Source organism: Oryctolagus cuniculus, chromosome 4 (assembly GCF_051225735.1).
Source record: "Oryctolagus cuniculus isolate XC-2025 breed Fujian yellow rabbit chromosome 4, ASM5122573v1, whole genome shotgun sequence".
In the NCBI taxonomy this organism is placed as follows: Eukaryota; Metazoa; Chordata; class Mammalia; order Lagomorpha; family Leporidae; genus Oryctolagus; species Oryctolagus cuniculus.
Window position 1 is genome coordinate 130,773,631 of NC_142870.1, and position 24,841 is coordinate 130,798,471.

Below are 24,841 nucleotides of genomic sequence, written 5' to 3' on the forward strand. Positions count from 1 at the left end.
GGGTCCTCAAAATGAACATGGAAAATGAGAAATACGAAAAAACTATACACGGATTTCAAATGTTTTTGCACCAAACCAAACATCTTTTAATTCCATTTTTCCACAAGCTTTTTGAAGTTCCCTCATATAGGATATTCATATTTTATATAATTTATACATATTACTCCCCAGAGATCTCATAATATCATAACAGCTTTAATAAGTTAAACAAGAATATCAGTATAAGCAGAGTTGCTGTTACCACTTTTATAATTTAATATATGAATTCACAAGAGACTAGTGATGCAATAATCAGCAACTCCATGTATTCAATACAACCTGTTTATGTTTCAAACACATCACTTTAAATCAAACAAAGAAGCAGTAAAGGAGCACTGACATATTAAAATTCACTCATTCACCTTTTAAAGGCAAATCTTTACTCTCCCTAAAGGGACTAGAAGCCCCTTGTTGGACAAAAGTTGTAACTTAACAAAATCACTGGACTAAAAATAGGATATAGTGAGAATGTCAATTCACGACAAACTGTTTCAGAAAAATAACTCATGTCTCTAGAGCAGATGAGAAACAGTATTTCCTCCTGTCCCATTTGAACTGGACAGAGTTGTTTCATAAGGGTTTCTAGTTTTTGGAAACCCAAGTCTACTTTCATGGGAACAATACATAGCAACTGTCTTGAAAGCTGCAGCTTTAAAATACATTCTTATACATTAGATCAGCAGCACCTAAGTCTACACATAGTAGTAAAATGCACAAAAGATAATTTGGAATCAATAAATACAGCATAAAACATTATCCATAAGTACTCAACTTCCAACTCTTAATCCTCTGCAAATCAACATTTTGTTAATAAGAGTAGAGACACACTTCAACTAGAGATAGTACCTCAGCACTTCTTCATGTTAAGTCTTGTCTGTTATTGGAAACAGGTGGTTCCATAAGAAAAAAAAATACAACTATGTAAGAGTCTGCTAAAGGCATTCAATCTAAAACTAAGACAAGACCAGACAACTCTAAAAGAGAACACTTCATAGAGGGAAGCCAAAGCGATCCCACCCAAGACATATAAAAATAACTGCTATTTCAGACAGAATGGTACACCCTCCAGAAAAAAAAAAAATTTTAAGCAAAATGGATGAAAATACAGGTGATCTAGAAAGAATGTATGTTGCAGCAAGATCCTGGAAAGGGAATAAAAGCACAAGATTCTTCAGCATATTCATTGCTGTTCTTTCAGGCAGTATGCCCAACAGAGTGCCAAGAACAGAAAAATTAAGACAAATATTTAAGAGAAAGAAGAATTTTGAAAGAACAAGTTAATGTAAAATCCCCTTTTAGTTGTGAACTAACCTATTAATGCCCCCAATAGTATAAAAAGCCCACATTATATCCATACTGTGTTTTACAGAATATGATCTGAGTGGTTCTATAATCAAAATCAAATAATTAATTACTTTGCACCCAGGTTCTGCTAAAGTAATACCTCTTATGCCACCAAAATAATCATTCTTTTTTTTTTTTTTTTTTTTTTTTTTTTTTTTTTTTTTGACAGGCAGAGTGGACAGTGAGAGAGAGAGAGACAGAGAGAAAGGTCTTCCTTTGCCGTTGGTTCACCCTCCAATGGCCGCCGCGGCCGGCGCGCTGCGGCCGGCGCACCGCGCTGATCCGATGGCAGGAGCCAGGAGCCAGGTGCTTTTCCTGGTCTCCCATGGGATGCAGGGCCCAAGCACCTGGGCCATCCTCCACTGCACTCCCTGGCCACAGCAGAGGGCTGGCCTGGAAGAGGGGCAACCGGGACAGAATCCGGCGCCCCGACCGGGACTAGAACCCGGTGTGCCGGCGCCGCTAGGCGGAGGATTAGCCTAGTGAGCCGCGGCGCCGGCCAAAATAATCATTCTTAATATGTAAATATGAAAACTGAGGTTAAGGGAGATTAAGTGACCTCCCCAAAGATAACATGCATTTAACAAGTCAATCAGTAACAAATACTCAATTAAAAGAAAAAAAATCAATAAAATATTTTCACTAACAACCTAAAAACCTACAGTTGCCAAAGTTATTAAGTTACATACCTTATTTTCCTGGCCCCACTGCCAGATACTAGGAGCTTGCATGCCAAAGAAAGCAAAAGGATCTTTGCCAACAATTATTAAGCCTATTAATACTAGCTTGAAGACTGACAGGAAAGATGCTATGTGTCTGTCAAAACAAAGAAAGAAATTCAGCAGAAGCCATAATTTCTCATCTACTTTAAAATTTAATAATTCAAGTACATATGTATAGACAATTTCTAGACACTAAACCTACGTTACTAATTACAGAAAAGATAGCTAAGGCTTACTACAGTTTTTTAAAAAAACATTTAATACTCTGGTTCTCTTCAGGTTGTATAAATCTTTCCCACCTTAAAAAAGCTTAATCTTTTAAATCAATCAAAAAATGAACTTATAAAATTCCTCAGAATTGGTCTTTTAAAACACTAACTTAAGACAGCACAGAATTTAATATCACGGCTTTTCTAGAAAACTTTAGAGGAGTTATTGAGCTATTTCCATAAAAACTAAGTAGGAAGATACATCCTTAGAATGGCTGCCATCTCTGAAATGACCCTATTGCTTCTTAAAGAAAAAGCTATGTATATTTGGATCAAATAAACTTGCTATTTATAAATCTGCATTCTCTGTATATTATCATAACCAAGTAAGAAATTAAAGTAACTAATGAAAACTAAAAGTTTATAAAATCAAAAAAACTGTTTTCTTTTTAAGTTACTTAAGTTTACTTACCTATATATTGGTTGAGGGAGGTAATTCTCTCCTTCAATTCGGATGTCTGGGTACCGCTGGCTAATAACCCGCATGTACTCCTCAAACACCCGCCTATACCCTCAGGAAACACTGCAAAAAAATACATGTATTTCCATTAAGTGGCTTAGAATACATATAGTTTTACTTTATAGTTAGATAAGAAAAAATTAATCTTGGTAATAATTTTTAAGATCCATTACAAATTATTAATAAGGGAAGTTGGATGATGGGTACATGGAGGTTTTGTGTTTTTTTTTTATTTTTGTTTTTATAAATTTTATAGATTTAAGTTACTTCCTACTCAAATAAATCCTGCTATTAAAACATTAAACTTTATGTATTTGGGTTATTTTGGCAACAGCAATTACCTACCACCTATCTTGAGTTCTCACAGTGATTTAACCTTTTTTTTTTTCCCAAGCAATGGCTTGTACCAACAATGAAATGAAGACAATTCTTATTTGTTTAAAATTGAGACTTTTAAATTTGGAACACAAAAGCATGAGATATGAATTTTTTTTATTCCCACTCTGCCCCTAACTGGGCAAATTTATTTGCTCAATCACAGAAGGAAAAGGAACTTAGACTAAACTCTTAGATTGCTTCTACCTCTAAAATCTGTGCCAAAAAACACAGACTGGCAAGGTAATTTTTAGCACTATAACAGAAAATCCTTTTAATTATTCTGGAAATTAAGTCTACAGCATCTAATCTTCTCCATTAAAGTCTCTTAACAACCCACCTTCAGAGGCACGAAGGAGTATATATACAGAAAATATGCAGTGGCACTACAGTACCAACAGAATAGCTTACAAACTCAAATACGACTGTTATGCACTGATTTAAGGAACACATTTCATGAGTTGGTGATGGTATCACCTGGTATAGAAGAAGCCAGGTCAGTTATTATATTCTACTAGAGTAAAACCTGAAGGGCCAGCATTGTTAATCAAAGAAAAAACTAATCACTACCAACCCAAGGGAACAGCATGGAGTTTATGGGGTAAAATAGTTCAAATACTAGATTTCAATTTACAAAAACACATTTTAGAGGATAAATTCACCAGTTTTTTCTTGTACTATTTAACTTTTTAAATTTAAAACTTTCTATTTATTTATTTGAAAGTCAGAGTTATAGAGGGAGAGAGAGAGACAGAGATCTTCCATCTGCTGGCTCACTCCCCAGATGGCTGCAATGGCTAGGGCAGGGTCAGGCCAAAGCCAGGAGCCTGAAACTCCATCCAGGTCTCCCACGTGGGTAGCCAGGGCCTAAGCATTTAGGCCATGTTCTGCTGGTTTCCCAGGCAAGGAACTGGACTGCAAGCACAGATTGGAACCAGCATTTACATACGATGCAGCCTTGCAGGTGGTGGCTTAACTCACTGAGCCAGGACATCAGCCCCTTATTCACCTCTCTGACAATTGTGCCTTGATGTCTAAATCTATGTGGTTCTTCTGATCCCAAAAAGTCTTAAGTCTCACACCTTTGTGTGAAACTCCAAATAGAAAAGGATATACTGTTCAGCTCCAAAAGAATTTTAAACTGTACTTACTTTTTAAAAAGTCAATCAGTTTACAAGACTACGCAACATATTAGACATGCTTATTTATTGTGCTCCTCCTTTCATATGCTTCAGACTTGTGAAGAAAAACCAAGGAACTGGGGCCAGCACCGTAGTGCAGTAGGTTGATCCTCCACCTGTGGCGCCGGCATCCCATATGGGCGCAGGTTCTAGTCCTGGCTGCTCCTCTTCCAATCCAGCTCTATGCTGTGGCCTGGGAAGGTAGTGGAAGATGGCCTGGGTCCTTGGGCTCCTGCACCCGTGTGGGAGACCAGGAGGAAGCTCCTGGCTCCTGGCTTCGGATCGGCGCAGCTCCGGCCGTTGCGGCCATTTGGGGAATGAGCCAGCGGAGGGAAGATCTTTCTTTCTGTCTCTCCCTTTCACTGTAACTCTATCTCTCAAATAAATAAATAAAATCTTTATAAAAAAAAAAGAAAAAGAAAAATCAAGGAACTTTTTTCCCTATGCAATTATTGCCCCCAAAACAAAATTTCTGTTTTAAGAGTAGCAATCACTATTGCAGATGGATGTCTTCCAAAATAAAACATGGGGCGAGTGTTTACTACAGCAGTTAAAACACCACTTCAGATACCACATTAGAGGGCTACTCTGCTTCTGATCCAGCTGCCCACTAACAAACACCTTGAGAGGCAACAAATACTGGCTCAAGTATTTGGGTCCCTCCACCCATGTGAAAAATCTGGACTAAGTTCCAGTGTCCTAGCCCAGCCCTGACTGCTGTAAGCATTTGGGGGAATGAACCAGGGGATAGAAGATTTCTCTTAGTCTGTCTTGCAAATAAAATGAAAATAATTTTTAAAAAAAATTTTTAAATGAAACATATCTACTATTTATCTAGAAAGGAAAATGTTAAAAGCACATGTAAAGAATTAGTAATCATTCCACATCTACCACATTACCCTAGTTCTTTCAAATTATTCTGTCTTACCAGGTCAAGTCAAAGTACCAGTCTGAGTCCACCTCCAACAACAAATATGTGAACATGCTGAAAACGCTAAGCAGTTACCTATTCCTTCTGCCGACCAAAGGTTCTTAAAAAGTAAACCTAACTCCTGTCCCCTCCTCTTCCTCTCTATTTAATTTTTTACTTGAAAGGCCATGACAAAGATCTACATCTACAGGGCTGAGCAAGGCTGAAGCCAGGAGCCTAAAACTAAATCTAGTTCACTCATGTGAACGGCAGGGACCCAAGTACTTAAGCCATCACCTGCTGCCTCTCTGGGTGCACATTATCAAGAAGCTGGAAATAAGAGCAGAGTCATGACTTAAACCTGGGTACTCTGATATGGGATGTGGGCATCCCAAGGGGCATCTTAACTGCTACACTAAAGATATGTCCTGTAAGTATACCTAATCTTGAAAAACAATCAGGGACTGGTGGGTGAGGCTGCCACCTGCGGCGCAGGTATCCCATTATGGGTGCCGGTTCGAGTCCCAGCTGCTCCACTTTCCGATCCCGTTCTCTTCTATGGCCTGGGAGAGCAGTAGAAGATGGCCCAAGTCCTCGGGCCCCTGCACCCATGTGGGAAGCCTGGAGGAGGCTCCTGGCTCCTGGCTTTGGATCGGCACAGCTCCAAGCCGTTACTGTCATCTGGTGAGTGAACCAACAGGTGGAAAACCTCTCTCCCCCTGCCTCTCTTTCTCTCTGGTGTGTAACTCTGACTTTCAAATAAATAAATAAATCTTTATTTAAATATATCTTTTCTTTTCTTTTTCTTTTTTTTGACAGGCAGAGTGGACAGTGAGAGAGAGAGAGAGACAGAGAGAAAGGTCTTCCTTTACCGTTGGTTCACCCTCCAATGGCCGCTGTGGCCGGTGCACCGCATTGATCCGATGGCAGAAGCCAGGTGCATCTCCAGGTCTCCCATGTGGGTGCAGGGCCCAAGGACTTGGGCCATCCTCCACTGCACTCCCTGGCCACAGCAGAGAGCTGGCCTGGAAGAGGGGCAACCGGGACAGAATCCGGCACCCCGACAGGGACTAGAACCCAGTGTGCCGGTGCCGCAGGCGAAGGATTAGCCTATTGAGCCGCGGCGCCAGCCTAAATATATCTTTTCTATATGGAGTCAACCACTACAACTGCTTGGCTTAATGTATTTTTCACACAGTACTCTTCCAAAGGGAGAGCTTGCTTACATATTAAATGATCTAGATATAATAACTAGAAAGGAAATTAAAGAAATACAGAAAAACCTCATCTATGCTATTTCTAACAGATCCTGTGCTTTTAGAGTTCATCACATGTCCAGTTTCCTAATTCACAGTGCCAACCATCCCACTGTTCCCTTCTCCACATCTAATTGTAGTCAAATGCCTGCCTGTGTATCAAACCTGAGCCTACCAAATTCTCACATCATGAACGAATATCTTGCGTTTACTGCAAGGAAATAAAAAAAAAAAAAAAAAAACCTCACTCTCCCTTTTTATTCACAATGACCCACTCACACACAGGAGACCCAACTTCTTCCTATAGCTAATGTTCCAGAAAGGCGAATCTGTCACAGGAAAGCCCCAAGTGCCCTCTCTAGAATGAAGAATTGGGATTTTAAAAACTGTTAAATGACAGTTAACACCAAAGCTGATAGGAGAGTCATATTCTTTCAACAGGACTAAGTGGAGATAAATCAAACTTCAGAGAAAGAGAAAAATGAAGCACACTTGACTGAGAAAAGTACAAATGTGAATCAGAGAAGAATGAATGAATTCTTGGGAGCGGTATTTGGTGCAGTGGTTGGGATACAACTTGAGACCCCCAATCGCATATAAGAGTGCCTGGGTTCAAGTCCTGGCTGTTTCTGATTCCAGATTCCTGCTAACATGCACCCCATAGAGGTAATGGTGATGGTCAAAGAACTCGATCCCCTGCCACCCACATAAGGCACTCAGATTGAGTTCTGGGCTCTCAGTTTCAACGTGGCCCAGCCCTGGCTGTTATTGGCATTTGGCGGTGAACCAGTGGATGGAAAACTGCTCTCTGTCTCTCCACTTTTCAAGTAAGTAAAAATAGATAAATAAAATTAAAAATAAAAATCAGGCTTTTCAGTTCCCTACTTCAGGCCATCTCTGCTTCTGGGTTTCAAAACCACCCTTTTAGAAATCTTTAAATGCATTTCTAAATGCTTTGTTTATACCAGTTCAAAAGAGTTTCTGCTACTTGCATCCCAATAATGTTTCCCCCACTTCCCACCAAGAAAATTAAGAAGATATTGTATGAACACTGGTTTCTAATTACACACAGCATTGATCAAGCTCCAGCAGAATACTGACATTACTTTTTTTATATAATCTTCATTTCTCCTTGGTCTATTTGGTAGCGGAAGTACTAACAGACATTTGTCTGATTAATCACCTGCTCTAAGTATTTTAAGCATGAAATCTGAACAAGATATTCTCTACACCGTACCAGAAATAAGAATAAACTAACGGGATAAATGCTTCTTAGAAGTAAGTTTCAGAGAGTAGGCATTTGGCCTAAAGGTTAAGATGACCACAACCCACAGTTGAGTGCTTGAGTTCCATTTCCAATTCTGGCTGCAAACTCCAGCTCCCCGCTAATGCAGATCCTGAGAGGTAGAGATGATGGTTCAAGTAACTGAGTTCCTGAGACCCATGTGGGAGCCCTGGATGAGTTCCCTGCACCTGGCTTTGGCCCCAGGGCCTAGTCCCAGTCACTGTGTGGGCTTCTGAATGGGAGCTGTCTGTCTCTCTGCCTCAAAAGTAAATAATTATTTTTTTAAAGTTGTAAACAAGAGTGCTCAAACACTCTGGAAGAATTTTAAAGATGTAGACCTTAATTTGCTCAGTTTTTCAAAAAGTTGCAAAAGCAGGAGCTGGTGTTGTGGCACAGCAGATAAAGCCACTACCTGCAGTGCCGATATTCCATATGGATGCCAGTTCAAGTCCCAGCTGCTATACTTCCGATCCAGCTCCCTGCTAATGCACCTGGAAAAGCAGCAGAAGATTGTCCAGGTCCTTGGGCCTCTGCACCCATGTGGGAGACCTGGAAGAAGCTACTGGCTCCTAGCTTTGGTCTGGCCCACCTCCAGCCATGCTGGCCATCTGGGGAGCGAACCAGCAGATCGAAGACTGTCTCTCTGCCTCTGCCACTCTGTAACTCTGCCTTTCAAATAAATAAATACATCTTTAAAAAAAAAAAAAAAGTTGCAAAAACAACTAAAGAGGTGGCATCTTATCAGATTAAGGAGCTGTGTTATATGAAATCAGGTGATTTCATCTTCCAGCTGCCTCACTCTTGGAACACTGCAATGCCCTCCATCGTAAAAACACACAAAATGAGCCTACAGTGGCTCCTGAGAGGTTGAGAGTCCTGGTTTCTTACTGACTTTATTCAAACGTTCACCTAATATCAGTCTACAACCAGTGGATAAAAAGACAAGATTAACAAGGCCAGTGCTGTGGTGTAGAAGATTAAGCCTCCGATTGAGGTATTGGCTCAATGGGTGCTGGTTTGAGTCCCAGCTGCTCCACTTCCAACCCAGCTCCCTGCTGATGCACATGGAAAAGAAGTGGGGGATGACCCACTTGGGCCCCTTCATTCACATGGGAGACCAGAAGAAGCTCCTGATTCCTGGCTTTGGCTTGGCCCTGCCCCAGCTGTTGCAGTCATTTGGGGAGTGAACCAGCAGATGGAAGACCTCTCTTTCTATCTCTGCATTTCCAATAAATACATGTATCCTATTTTTTTTTTTTTTTTTGAAAGGAGACAGGCAGAGAGGGAGAATTCTTTTGTCCACTGGCTCTCTCTCTAAATGGCCACAATGGCCAAAGCTGAGCTGATCCAAAACCAGGAGCCAGGATCTTCTTCTGGGCCTCCCACACAGAGACAAACATACAGGGAAAGATTTTTCATCTGCTGGTTCACTCCCTAATGCCCACAAAAGCCAGGCCTGGACCAAGCCAAAGCCAGGAGCCAGGAACTAAATTCAGATCTCTCATGTAGGCAGCAGGAACCCAACAACCTAAGTCATCACCTGGTGCTTCCCAAAGTGTGCATTAAGCAGGAAGCTGGATTGGAAGCAGAGCCCAGACCCAAACCCAAGCACTACAATATGCAATATAGTAGTCCCAAGTAGTGTCTTAACCACTATGCAGTTCTTGCCCCTAGAGTCACAAACATTCCTAATGAGAAAGAAATAGTAAAGTTTCTTTAAAACGTTACCTCAGGGGAAAGTGTTGTAGCATAGCAGGTTAAGCTGCCACGTGGGACACCCACCTCCCATACTGGAATGCCTAGGACTGAGTCCAGCCTCCACTTCCGATCCAGCTTCCCTGCTAATGCACCTGAGAGACAGATGTTGGATGGACCAAGTACTTGGGTTTTTGAACCCACAGGGTAAAACTTGGATGGAGTTTCTGGTGTGTGGCTTCAGCCAAATTCTGGCTATTGTAGGAATCTGAGAAGCAAACCATTGAATGAAGACCTCTGTCACTCTGTCGGTCAAATAAATCTTTAAGAAAAAACTACTTCAAAAACAAATGATTTTTTGTGTTTAGAACATATTTTTAAAAGATACGCATCAGAAAGGCACATAATCACGAAGTGAGTTGACTAAAAGAATAAAAGGGGCTGCATTTGTCACAGTGGGATTTGCTCACATCCCAAAGGACCCATGTGGCATTCGCTCACATCCCAGGTCAGAATGGCTGGACTCAAGTCCCAGCTCCACACCCAATTCCAACCTCTTGCTAATGCTCACCCTAGAAGGCTTTATGATAGCTCAAGTACTTTATGATAGCTCAAGTACTTAGGTCTCTGCCAAACATGGACTGAATTCCAAGTTCCCAGGCATTTGGGGAGTGAACCAGTAGATGAGAGATCTGTCTCTTTCTGCCTCTCAAATAAGTAAAATAAAATTTGAAAGTTAATGGAGAATGTAACAACAAGTGGCTTTTTAAACTATTAGCATAAAAAAAAGACAAACATGCTTACTATTTACAATCTTTGTCTTCTGACTTAAATAGAGAAAAAAATTCCATGGAAATGTACTGACTATCTATGTCCTAGAATAAGCTACTCTGCTAGCTAGCTATACTCTTATTTAACCCTCAGGACAATCCTCTGAAGTCTTCTTATCCCCACTTTATAAATGACCAGACTCATAACAACAGTTAACTTCCTTGTGATTAACAGGTGAATTAGAACCCAAATTATGTGAAGCCACTCAAATTCTGAGACTCTAAACCCCAATTCTAAGGCCAGCACTGTGGCACAGCAGGTAAAGCTACCACCTGCAAGGAGAGCATCCTATATGGAAACCGGTTCAATCCAGGCTGCACTACTTCCGATCCAGCTTCCTGCCAATGTGTCTGGGAAGGCAACAGGAGATAGCCCAAGTACTTGGGCCCTTGCACCCACTTGGGAGACTCAGAAGAAACTGCTAGCTCCTCACTTTGGATCGGCCCAAGTCCAGCCATTGTGATCATTTAGAGATTGAACCAGCAGATGAAAGATATATCTCTCTTTCTCACTCTCCCTAACTGCACCTTTCAAGTAAATAAATAAATAAATCTTAAAAAAAAATTTAAGCACAATTCTCCTCAAGGGAAGGAAAATGCCTTCAGATCAGGACAAAAGTAAAAAAAAAAAAAAAAAGAAGAAGAAAGAAAGAAAGAAAAGAAATCTGTAGTATGACTTGTGATGCAATAGGTATGGTGTAGCCACTATATGTGGAGTCAGGAATCAGGTCTCTCACTGAGCAAGACAAAGGTCTAGTCTATTAAAGTCAACAATGTGGCAAAGGTTAATTTTGTCACAGCATGCATTCTGTACTGATACTTGAAATAATCAGCTCCCACTATACTCAAGAGATAAGGCATATAAGAATGATATATATACACACACGAAGGTAGGTTTATTTTCACATTAGAAAAAGGAATTCACAATCTAATTTCTTAAGCACAAATACATAGCAAATCCTGGGAAACAATCATAAGGTAACATGTAAACAAGTCCACAAAACATACAAATGACAAACATGAGGGTGAAAGTGAAAGGGCAAGTAGAGGGTAAACTGTCATTTCCCTGGTGTATCTTTCTGTCATTACAAATTCCCTATGTCATAAAATACCTATATTTTACCTTTTTAGAAAACAATCTATCCTTTCCTCCTCTCTACTAGTAGAATTGAAAATAATAAAACGATGGGGACAGCACTGTGGCGTAGCGGGTAAAACCACCGCCTGCTGTGCCAGCATCCCATATAGGCACCGGTTCAAGTCTCGGTTGTTCCACTTCCGATCCAGCTCTCTGCTATGGCCTGGGAAAGCAGTAGAAGATGGCCCAAGTCCTTGGGCCCCTGCACCCACGTGGGAGACCCAGAAGAAGCTCCTGGCTTCAGATCGGCGCAGCTCCGGCCGTTGCGGCCATCTGGGGAGTGAACCAGAGGATGAAAGACTTCTCTCTCTTTAACTCTGACTTTCAAATAAATAAATCTTTAAAAAATAAATAAAAATAAATAAATCTTTAAAAAAAGAAAACCCATTAAGCAGAAACAGAAAATGTTATTTTCTGATTACAGTGGAACAAGATAGAAATTTTAAAACACCCAACCTACTCTATGATCTTCCAGAACATTAACCAACTCAACTGTCAAAATTTAGAATGTGGGGCCCACGCTGTGGCATAGAGGTAAAGCCACCACCTGTAGTACCAGCATTCCATCCGGACACTGGTTTGACTGCTAGCTGCTCCACTTCTACACCAGCTCCCTGCTAATGCATCTGGAAAAGCATCAGCACACTGCCCAAATACTTGGGCCCCTGCACCCTTTGACCTGGCCCTACTCTGGCCGTTGTGGCCATTTGCGGAGTAAACCAGCGAATAGAAGATCGATTGATCGATTCATCTCTCCCTCTCTGTAACTCTGCCTTTCAAAGAAACAAACCCACCTTAAAAAATCTTTTTTAAACATGATGCCCTTTGGTATAATCCTTTTTTTTTTTTTAGATTTACAATTTACTTATTTATTTGTGTTAAATTTAGAACAGCAGAAGGAGAAATCTTTCACCTGCTGGTTCACTACCCAAATGGCTGCAACAGCCAGGGCTGGGTTAGACCAAAGGTTAAGAGTCAGGAACTCCATCTGGGTCTACCAAATTGAGGGGCAGGGATCCAAGTACTTGGACCATCACCTGCTGCTTTCTCAGGCACACCAGCAGAAAGCTGAATCAGAAGCAGAGCAGCCAGGACTTGTACAGGTGTCCTGATATGGGATGCTGGAATCTCAAGTGGCAGTTGAACCTGCTGTGTGCCACAATGCCTGCCTCCGTAACATTCTACCTCTAAGGATTTATTTCACAGAAATAATAGAACAAGTATACAGAGATATTTAAGAATATTCATCTTATCAAAGTAATTTGGTAAAAAATTCAGGCCAGCATACAATGTTAACTAATAAAGCACTGGTTAAATTAAAGGTATATTGATTTTTTTTTAAAGATTTATTTATTTATTTCGAGGGCAGAGTTGCAGAGAGAGACAGAGAGGTCTTCTATCCACTGGTTCACTCCCCAGATGGCCGTAATGGCCAGAGCTGCACCGATTGGTAGCCAGGAGCTTCCTCCGGGTCTCCCACGCAGGTGCAGGGGCTCGAAGACTTGGGCCATCTTGCATTACTTTCTCAGGCCATAGCATAGAGCTGGGACTCGAACCAGTGCCCATATGGAATGCTAGCACTGTAGGCGGCAGCTTTACCTGTTACACTGCGGCGCCGGCCCTGCATACTGATCTTCCGGAATACTATTATTGTTGACACAGATCATCATATGGTGCCGGTGTTGCAGTGCAGCAAGTTGAACTGCAGCCTGCATCCCATGTGGGCACCATTTTGAGTTCCGGCTGCTCCACTTCCAACCTAGCTCCTTGTTGCTGCAACCTGGGAAAGCAGTGGAAGACTGCTCAAGTATTTGGGCCCCTGCACCCACATGGGAGACCTAGTTGAAGGTCCTGGAACCTGGCTTCAGCCTGGCTCAGCCCTAGGGCTGCTGTAGTCATTGAGGAGTGAACCCTGGAATGGAAGATCTCTCTCTCCCTCTCTGCCTTTCAAATAAATAACTTTTTTTAAATTACATATTTCTCTGTCTTCAAGGATACTCTTTACATGCACACATATCTATAAAACTATGTATACCAGAAATTTAATTTTATTTCTTTTTAAATTGAAAGTCAAAGAGGAAAGCTTTCAAAGGTTTATTAACTGAACTTACTTCTGTCACAGCAATACAGACATAATGAAAACAACAAGGAACAATAGTAAGCACTGGGTGCTTTAAACTGATGTTCTTCCCTTGGCTTGTAAAGCATTTTCTCTGTATCTCCTGCTAGAAATTCCCATCAAGATTTCATTTCCTTCTCTGCAAAGCTCTCCAACTTTAAATATTGCTGGAAAATACTGTTCCAACTGTAAATATTGTTTATTTCTGTCTCTTCTACCGTACAACTGGTTCTCAAATCTTATCACACACAAAAAATTGTACCTTCTTAAAACTGAACCAAAAAAAAAAAAGGGGGGGAGAAAGTGACATGGGGAAAAAAGGGCAAAAACAAAAGCTAGACTATGTTGCTGTCACTACAAACTTGATTACCAGTAGCTCATGATAAAACTACCCAATGAGATTTCTTCCTCAACAATAGTATACTACGCATCAGAGGAACCAGAAGGCTCCAACTATAGTCTCAGTGACAAAGACAGAAAACACAAACACAAATACATGCTTTTTTTTTTTTTTTGACAGGCAGAGTGGACAGTGAGAGAGAGAGACAGAGAGAAAGGTCTTCCTTTGCCGTTGGTTCACCCTCCAATGGCCGCTGCAGCCGGCGCACCGCGCTGATCCGATGGCAGGAGCCAGGTACTTCTCCTGGTCTCCCATGGGGTGCAGGGCCAAAACACTTGGGCCATCCTCCACTGCACTCCCTGGCCACAGCAGAGAGCTGGCCTGGAAGAGGGGCAACTGGGACAGAATCCGGCACCCCGACTGGGACTAGAACCCGGTGTGCCGGCGCCGCAAGGCGGAGGATAGTGAGCCGCGGCGCCGGCCATTTTTTTTCTTTAAGCCTCCTAACAGTAAAAAAGAAATCAGAATATCAGAGGTACATCAAATGCAACCAACATCTTCATTACACAGATGCACAATTATACCAAGTATAATTCCAAGGGTAGGTAAAAAGCAGATCAGTTAAGAACCTGGGTCTCAGGGCCAGCGCTGTGGCATAGTAGGTAAAGCTGCTGCCTGCGGCACTGGCATCCCAGATAGGTGCCAGCTCAAGTCTCAGCTGCTCCTCTTCTGATCCAGCTCCCTGCTAATGGCCTGGGAAAGCAGTGAGGATGACCCACGTGCTTGGGCCCCTGGACCCAAGTGGGTTAGAAGCTCCTGGCTCCTGGCTTCTGATCAAGCCCCACTCCAAGACGTTGCAGCCTTTTGGGGAGTGAACCAGTGAAAGGAAGATGTCTCTGCAACTCTGCCTTTCAAATAAATAAGAAAATCTTTAAGGTAAAAAAAAAAGAGCCTGGGTCTCCAAATCTCTATTCCAGTAAATGAGTAGTTTCCGTCAACTAGTCAAAATTTATTAAATTATTTTGGTATTTCTAAATGATATACTCAACTTTGTTTTCCACCAGCTACCTCATTAAGCAGTAAATTTTAAGAAAATAATGTTTCAACTTTTTTTGTTTTTGTTGTTAAAAGACTTATTTATTTGAAAGGCAGAGTTACAAAGGGAGGGAGAGACAGTAACAAAGATCTTCCTTCCACTGGTTCACTCCCCAGGTGGCCACAATGGCCGAGGCTGGGCCAAGTCAGTAGCCTGGTACTCAATCTGGGTCTCCCACATGGGTGGCAAGTACCCGACTACATGGGTCTATCTTATGCTGCTCTCCCAGACACATCAGCAGGGAGCTGGATCGTTGGCAAAGCAGCAGGGCCTGGACTCATGGGATGCCAACATTGCAGGCAGCAGTTTAACCCACTGTACCAAAACACCAGCCCCAAGAAAATGTTTCAACTTTCTGTAAGATGATATCAAGCCTTTAAAATCACTGCCATATTTTACCTGCATCGAACAGCTCTGAACTAAGTGCTTCATTCATTATTAAATAGAAACAACTATTCTGTGCACAGTATTCAATTAGATGCTGCAGCTATTTGCTTGTGGAAAAAAATGGTAAAAATCAAAACAAAATAGTGACTAAACTCCACATAAGCATAAAGTTTTAAAACCCTAATTTATTGGTAGGTATAGTAGTCACCATTTTATTTGTTTTGTAGTCACACTTTAAGACTACTAAATGACCATTTGGATCAACTTCTTAGTACACCTTTATTCATTAATCCCAAGAAGCCTAATTTTTCTATATTTAGCATCTCTTAAAAAATCAGGATTTACCTCACAATCATCAGTATGTCATAGTTATTCTTTTTAATAAAATGTATTTATTTGAAAGACAGAGTTAAGACAGGGAGAGATCTTCCAACCACTGGTTCTCTCCTCAAATGCCCACAACAGCTGAGGCCTGGCCCGGCTGAAGTCAGGAGCCTATATCGGAGCATTGGTTCTGATCCCAGCTTCTCTGCCTCCACTCCAACTCCCTGCTAACATGCCTGGGAAAGCAACAGAAAATGGCTCACATACTTGTGTCCCTGCCACCCATGTGGGCCTAGCTTTGGCCTGGCCCAGCCCCAGCTGTTGTGGCCATTTGGGGAGTGAACCAGTGGATATGAGATCTCTCCCTCTGTGTCTCACTGCATTTCAGGTAAATAAATAAATCTTTAAAAAAATTACTTAATTATAGGGCCAGTGTTGTGGTGTAATGGGTTAACCTACTGCCGGCAACACCAGAATCCCAAATGGGTACCGGTTCTGGCTGCTCCACTTCTGATCCAGCTCCTTGCTGGTGGCCTGGGAAAAGCAGTGGAAGATGGCACAAGTACCTGTGCCCCTGCCACCTATTTGGGAGACGGGATGAAGCTCCAGGCTCCTGGCTCTGGCCTGGCTGTTGTGGAAATTTAGGGAGTGAACCAGCAAATGGAAGACCTTTCTCTCTTCATCTCTCCCTCTGTCCCTGCAACTCTGGTTTTCAAATAAATAAATTACTTAATTCTACTGTGTAATTATCTGACAATAAAAACCTCACTTACATAGAGTAATAATGAGACATTTTTGTAGGCTTCATGAGTTAGGCACATCCCTCTCATTCATATCTACATAAGGTGGTCACATCTTTTCTTTAGTTCCTGGCACATAGCAAGGGTTAAATGAACATTTAAAAAAAAATGCACATAGAATAGCAAACTTTGTCTTCAGCTATTCTGTGCACTTATCTCTCTCCCCCTTTAATTCCACTGTGCACTGTGTTGCTACTTTGTTCTACTAGCAATGACAAAAGTGGCACAATTACCTTCAGGTGATGTGTTACGTAAGTATAAGTACTTGGGGCCATACAGGTTAGGCTGCTGCCTGCAGCACCAGCATCCTATACGGGCTGGTTCCCAGCTGTTCCACTTTGGTCCAGTTCCCTGCTAATGTGCTTGGGAAAGCAGTGGAGGACAGATCAAGTCCTTGGGCCCCAGTATCCACTTGGGAGACCGGAAGAAGCCCCTGGCTTCTGGTTTTAGCCTGGCCCAGACCTGGCTGTTGCAACATTTGGGGAGTAAATCAGCAGATTCAAGACTTCTCTCTCTTTCTCTCTCTGTCTCTGTCTCTCTCTCTCTAGCTCTTCCTTTCATATAAATAAAATAAATCTTTAAAAAAAAGAAAAAGTACTAATGGGGAGGGCTTTTGGCACAGCAGTAAAGATGCCTCTTGGGACACCTGCAATCTCCCAGCAAACTGCTTGGGTTCAAGACCTGGCTCTGTTTCAGATCCAGCTTCCTGCTAATGCACACCCTTGGAGTCAGCAGCTGATCATAGCTCACTGTCATTTTGGGAGACCAGGATTGGGATCCTAGCTCTGGTTAGACCTGGGGCAGCCCCAGGCATTGTGGACATTTGGGGAGCAAACCAGCAAATGGAAAACTTCCATTTATCTCTGTCTCTCTCCCTTTCAAATAAATAAAAAAGCCAAGAAAAACTTCTCATAATCAATATAAAATAAGAAAAAAAAAAAAAAAAAATTGAAAGCACAATTCTTGGGGCCGGCGCTGTGGTATAGCCGGTAAAGCCACCGCCTGCAGTGCCAGCATCCCATATGGGTGCCAGTTGAGTCCCAGCTGCTCCACTTGTGATCCAGCTCTTTGCTACGGCCTGGGAAAGCAGTAGAAGATGGCCCAAGTTCTTGGGCCCCTGCACCCACGTGGGAGACCCAGAAGAAGCTCCTGGCTCCTGGCTTTGGATCAGCACAGCTCTGGCCGTTGCAGCCATCTGGGGAGTGAACCAGCAGATGGAAGACCTCTCTCTTTCTCTGTCTCTCTATGTTACTCTGACTTTCAAATAAATAAATCTAAAAAAAAAAAAAAAATCACAATTTTCTCTTGATTGTTAACAGTGGTAATTAATGAAAGAAAAACTCTTTTATAGTACTGAAATTTGCAACAAAAAAATAAGATTTTCTTTTCTTCTATACATAGGGGAACTGAAAGACTTCACTAAGGAACTATGGGAATTCCTAAGAGTCTGGCAAAGTTGCAGGTTATAAAATCAACATACAAAAATCAACAGCATTTGTATACACAAACAATGCCATGGCTGAGAAAGAACTTATAGGATCACTCTCATTCACAATAGCTACAAAAAAAATTTAAATGCCTTGGGATAAATTTAACCAAGGAGGTGAATGATTTCTACAATTGAAATCAAAACATTAAAAAGAAACAGAAGAGGACAGAAAAAAAATGGAAAAATCTTCAGGTTCGTGGATTAGAAAAATCAGTATAATCAAATACCCATACTATACAAGGCAATTTATAGATACAATGCGATCCCAATCAAAATACCAATAAAATTCTTCTCAGATTTAGAAAAAGTGATCCTAAAATCATATGGAAACACAAGAGACCCAAAATGCTAAACAAAGAATCCTCAGAAATCTGAAAATACATCTGCCAATGATCCAGCCATCTCAATCCTGGGAATTTACTGAAATGAAATAAAATCAGCAGATGAGAGAGTTAGGTGTATTCCCATCTTTACAGCAGCTCAATTCATAATAGTTAAGATATGGAAACAACCCAGATGTCCATCAACTGATGACTGGATAAAGAAAATGTGGTATATATGTGTATGTGGTATATATGTGTGCCATAAAAAAGAATGAAACCCTGTCTTTTGCAACAAAATGGATGTAACTGGAGACCATTATGCTTAGTGAAATAAGTCATTTCCAAAAAGACAAATACTATGTTTTCTCTGACATGTGGTAGTTAATATAGAACACAAGGAAAAAAATGACATCTTATGATTTTTCTTTATAGCCCTTTTCTATATTTTTGTGGAACAGTGGTCTACTTTTTACTTTTGTTGAACATTATTGTTAGTGGTGCATTAAACCTGGCATTATAAAGTAAATTGAAAGTATGGGGGCTGGCGCTGTGGCATAGCAGGTAAAGCTGCCGCCTGCAGTGCCGGCATCCCAAATGGGTGCTGGTTCCAGTCCCAGTTGCTCCACTTCCTATCCAGCTCTCTGCTATGGCCTGGGGAAGCAGTAGAAGGCCATGTCGTTGGGCCCTTGCACTCGCATGGGAGACCCAGAAAAAGCTCCTGGCTCCAGATCGGCACAGTTCTAGCCATTGCTGCCATCTGGGGAAAGAAAAGAAAGTATGGGGGCTGGCGCTGTAGCACAACAGGTAAAGCCGCACCCTGCAGTGCCAACATCCCATATGGGATCATATCCTGGCTGCTTCACTTCCGATCCAGCTTCCTGCTAATGCACCTGGGAAAGCAATGGAAGATGGTCCAAGTCCTTTGGTCCCTGCATCCACATGGAAGACCTGGAAGAAGCAACTGGCTTCTGGCTTGGGGAGCGAACTAGCGGGTAGAAGATTCTCTCTCTCTGCCTCTATCTCTCTATAATTCTTTCAAATAAATATTCTCAAAAAAAAGTATATTATAAAAATTAAAGGAAAAAAAGAAAAGGGGGAGAGATGGAGGGAGGAAGGGAAGTACGGTTATCAGAGTTGTGTCTATAAGATATATGGAAGCTATTCTCATATTAATGAAAGTAAAAATTAAAAGAATTTTTTCGAAGCCAGCGCCGTGGCTCACTTGGTTAATCCTCCGCTTGCGGCGCCGGCATCCCATATGGGCACTGGGTTCTAGACCTGGTTGTTCCTCTTCCACTCCAGTTCTCTGCTGTGGCCCCGGAGTGCAGTGGAGGATGGCCCAAGTGCTTGGGCTCCTGCACCCAAATGGGAGACCAGGAAGAAGCACCTGGCTCCTGGCTTCAGGCCGATGTAGCACCAGCCATAGCGGCCATTTGGGGAGTGAACCAACGGAAGGAAGACCTTTCTCTATGTCTCCCTCTCACTGTCTATAACTCTACGTGTGAAAATAAAAAAGAAATTTTTAAAAATTATAATTTTTTCACATTTATCCTTAGTTAGATTCGCTTACTCTCCTTTCCCAAACTTGCAAATAAATATTCAAGAGATTTTAGCAAAACAATAATTTTGACTACTGTAAACAGATTATCTTTACGAAAAAAAAGTAACAGATGAGGAACTAAATTTTTTATACTTGGCAGGCATATTAATAAAGGTATTTCCTACATAAATATAAAAAATTGAAGCATTTTTGTGATCTACATGTCAGGATGACTACAAAAGTCAACTGAAGAACTTTTAAATTAAGAAAGTTTAATCTGAAGGACTGAATCACTGCTCTTTCCTACATTTGTTTACACACTGTGAAAACCTTGTTAGGAACCTCCTCAGTAGAAGTCCCTTCTGGTAAACCACTGTGACAAGTACACCAACTGAAGCAAATACAACAAAGAGTATTTCAGGAAAACCTGCAGTGCAATGAAGAGCTAGAAAGGGAGGATAAAGACTAACTACACAACTTGAAAACTGCAGTCTTATTTCATCTATTTAATTCCCAGAGCATCACACTTAATCTTTCACAATTTCTGTAGGTTGGCAAAATAATTACCACTTTCTAATTTTAAAAATTAAGGAAAAAAATTAGAAAAAACAGTACTCTAAAAACGATTATATAGTCCAGGTACACAGTCCACTGAACAGGGAATTATTGCTGTTGTTTTAATCAGGAAGAGATTACAAGGCTTTTGGTTTTCACTCCAAAAATAAAGTCTTACCATCATCTTATTTTCTGACTCTCTAGCTTAAACTCAGTTTTTAAATTTTTAAATACTTGATTAGTTTCCAATGTTAAAGCTAGTTGCTGAAGTATAAAACCTAAACGTCATCAGTGAGATACACAGCAGACCCATAGAATGGCAGATGTCCTAAACAGCACTCTGGCCTCAGAATCAGCCCTAAAAGCATGCGGATCCAGCTGGAAAGCCCATGAGAGTACTTTAGGCATGGAAAGCCAAGACACTCTGGGAAAAAAAAAAAAAAAAACTAAATGAAAAATCTCCGCGAGTGATATCCCAGTGGAAAGAACGGGTCATCAAAGAAGGAGGTACCTTTCTCTGAAGGGAGGAGAGAACTTCCACTTTGACCATGGCCTTGTCTAAATATGATCAGAGTCGGTGAACTCAGGGGGCTTCCATAGCCTTGGCAGCTCATGACAAGAGCCTAGGGTGATTACTGATGCCATAAACAAGAGTGTCAATTTGTTAAGTCAACAACAGGAGTCACTGTGCACTTACTCCTCATGTAGGATCTTTGTCCTTAGTGTGCTGTACATTGAGATTTAATGCTATAACTAGTACTCAAACAGTATTTTTCACTTTATGTTTCTGTGTGGGAGCAAACTGTTGAAATCTTTACTTAATGTATGCTAAACTGATCTTCTGTATATAAAGAGAATCGAAAATGAATCTTGATGTGAATGGAAGGGGAGAGGGAGTGGGAAAGGGGAGGGTTGCGGGTGGGAGGGACGTTATGGAGGGGAAGCCATTGTAATCCATAAGCTGTACTTTGGAAATTTATATTCATTAAAAAAAAAGAAAACTACAACTATAACATACAAAAAAAAAAGCTGATTTTAAATAAATTACAGCTAACAGCAACACTGGAGTATAAGTACCAGGATTCTCAAGGTTTACTAATCTGACCATCCATCCTGAGAAAATGTCATCTTTTAGGGTGTAAGATTCTCCCGTCTGCGATTTTACAATTTTCGTTTTCTGTTGTTTTTCTAACCTTAGCTGTTCAAACCTTCCTCGGGTCCACTTACCTTTTAGAAAGCACTCCTGCCCTGCTTCTAACACTTAACTACTAGCCGAGCACAAAAATCACAGCGTTGAAAACTGCCGGGTTCTTTTCCTATGTGAGTGCCCATGACATCGGAAAGGCAGGAAGAGGTGCCAGCGCAAGGCATCTCCTGCGGAGCGGGAGTAGGGAGCCCCGGAGAGAACCCCGGCTGTTCCGTGAGCGAACCGTCCAAGCCGAGAGGAGCCAGGCGCTGCTTTTCTCACGCTGAACTGGGAGCCAGCCTCCCCACACTGCCTCTCCACGCCCCCACTCAGCAGTCAGCCGCGCAGCTCCAGGAGCCCGGGCGCCGGCCACTCCATCCGCTCCCGTGCCCCTCACCTGCCGGGCGGCCGGGCTGCGACAGCGGCAGGAGACGCGACCTGAGTGACAACCGCCTGCAGCTGCTCCGCCAACGCAGCGCCCGCTCACGCCCCAGCCGCAGGCAGCCGGGGCAGCATGGCGCGATGCGCCGACAGCTCCTCCGGACTGACAAGCGTCCCCCCGGCCTCGCCTTTCAGCGTTTAACCTTCTCCTGCCCTCCTGCCCCACTCCTCCAGTCCTAGGAGGCAAACAACGAGTCGGCAGCTGTACCTGGAGGAAAAGAGGGGCGTCTGATCGACCCGCGGGGGAGACGGCAGGCTAAGGAAGGGCCCTGGCGCTGTTCTTCCGAGCTAAGGAAGGTGCAGCCACCTAGGCCGCGAAGCCGGGGCCTCGCGTACGGAGCTGCGCCGAAGACAGGCGGGGCGGGGAGGCCGGGGCTCGGCGCGTATACTCACCAAATCTGGAACTTCAGCAGCGGCCCCGTAGCGTACTGCATCTTTAATCTCTTGCTGGGCACGCCGCCCAGGTTGGCCGAGGCCTCGCTCCGGGCCACCGCCGACGCCGCCACCAGGAGAAGCAGCAGAAGCCTCATCTTAATTGAGCCAGCCGCTCCGGCCGCCCTCAGACAGACTGCAGCCAGCTCAAAGCCCAGCCGCGCGCCGCTCCTCACTGCGCAGGCGCGATCCGCCAAGGTCGGCCAGGGAAGCGCACACGCGCCTGCGCGGCCTGCCGCCTGCGCACACTCGGGAAAGCGGAGCTGACCTAGTTCGCTGTCCGCAGCCGTCACCATCTTGGGTGTATGCAGAGACTCTGGAAGGGAAGAGGAGAGGGTGGTGGGGAGGAGGCAAACGAGCTTAGTGGGATGTCAGAAGGACCCTTAACTTACTGCCCCGGAATATTTGGGTTTTAGATCCAGTTTTATTAATTCAGACATTTATCTGCCTGATATACTTAGGAACACCTCCTTGACTGTCCGGATCCATGTGGCGGAGGTAGAAAGAGCAATCTCTGGCCCTTTGAACGAAGTGTTCAACTTTTTAGGGAGTGCCCTTTCTTTAATCCTACAAGATTCCTCCATGCTTTAAAAAACGTCAAAAATAAATTATTGGGTTTCTCGTTTGGCAGAGTGGTCGTAACCGCTTTGGACATCCGGATCCCACGTCAGAGTGCCTGGTCCACTTCTGGTCCAGCTCCCTGCTGATATGGAGACTGCTGATGAAGGCTCAGTGCTTGGGTTCCTGCCACCCATGTGGGAGACCCTGGTTGATCCTGGGCTGCTACAGGCATTTGGGTAGTAAACTAATGATGGGAAAATGTCTCCGCTTTTCAAATAAGTAAAATTTAAATAACTTTTAGGAGAGTCTCTGGAAAGTTTCAAACACTGACAAGAATAGGATTCCCTTTGGCAGTTGGCATTTTGACCATCTTCATTCATCAGCACCTCTTAACCACTTCCCTCTCCAGGTGAGCTAGGCAGGCATACAGGTTAAATCCATTAGGTTTGTGGTCTGGAAGACCACGCCTCCACCACGCCCCTGTGTGATGACCTCATGCCCCTACCTGGCCACACCTGAACACCCACTGGCCAATCAGGTTAATTAACCACTCCCCTTTGAAAGTGGGCTAAGGGGCCGGTGCTGTGGCATAGCAGGTAAAGACGCTGCCTGCAGTGCTGGCATCCCATATGGGTGGTGGTTCCAGTCCCGGCTGCTGCTCTTCAGATCCAGCTCTCTGCTATGGCCTGGGAAAGCAGAAGATGGCCCAAGTCCTTGGGCCCCTGCACCCGCCTGAGAGACCCGGAAGAAGCTTCTGGCTCCTGGCTTCAGATCGGCACAACTCCAGCTGTTGCGGCTATCTGGGGAGTGAACCATTGGATGGAAGACCTCTCTCTCTCTCTGCCTCTCCTCTCTCTGTGTAACTTTGACTTTCAAGTAAATAATAAATAAATCTTTAAAAAAAAAAAAAAAGAAAGAAAGAAAAGGGGCTAAAAGCCTGGACCAGGGTGTGTCCGGCCCTTTCTCTTTTCTTTCCTTTCTCTGGCCTCTTGCCAGTAGGGGGCTGGCTGCAGCCCTGCACCTCCAGGGCGTGTGGCCTTCAGGCCACCCACCCCATGCTTCCTTGCCTACATGCTCTTCTATGTGGCTAGTTCCCGGTACTTGGTATGAACCCAGATTTACCTCTCTCTGTTAGATAAAGCTCTCATTCTCCTGTGCATCTTTCACACTTAAAGCTTAAAATGTATCATGCTGCCTCGTTCATTTATGCCGGTATTCAGAATTCTTCTCTGAATATTGGGCAAGAACCCACATGGGCTTATTAATACTGGGAACTTATTAATAAACATATGATGATATTGTGTGGCACCCCAGATGGGACTTCTGGGGAACTTTAAGGGGCCACATTCCAGTATTATATTTTAGGGGGTCAAATTCCAATATCAGAAGGACATTTGGGAGTGAGACTCAGACATCATAGCATAAAACATGTATCTCTAAAAAAGCATTATTAAAAAAAAGACCAAAGGGGCCGGCACTGCAGTGCTGGTGCCAGCATCCCATATGGGTGCAGGTTCTAGTCCTGGCTGCTCCTCTTCTGATCCAGCTCTCTGCTATGGCCTGGGAAAGCAGTGGAAGATGGCCCAAGTCCTTGCTTGGGCCTCTATATCCATGTGGGAGACGCGGAAGAAGATTCTGGCTCCTGGCTTCGGATCAGCACAGCTCTGGCCAATGCAGCCAGTTGGGGAGTGAACCAGCAGATGGAAGACCTCTCTCTCTCTCTCTCTCTCTCTCTGGCTCTCCT

General features: G+C 43.0%; 1 protein-coding gene across 1 annotated transcript in view; it reads right to left on the reverse strand.

The window, feature by feature from the left end:
* The window catches only part of SELENOT (selenoprotein T), a 33,825-nt gene extending 11,164 nt beyond the window's left edge, over positions 1-22,661 (reverse strand). The window contains 3 exon segments of the mRNA NM_001199819.1: positions 2,073-2,199; positions 2,787-2,897; positions 22,498-22,661. Of these exon segments, the coding sequence (NP_001186748.1) occupies positions 2,073-2,199; positions 2,787-2,897; positions 22,498-22,634 (375 nt within the window). The 5' untranslated portion in view covers positions 22,635-22,661.
* Positions 22,662-24,841: the final 2,180 nt, after the last annotated feature.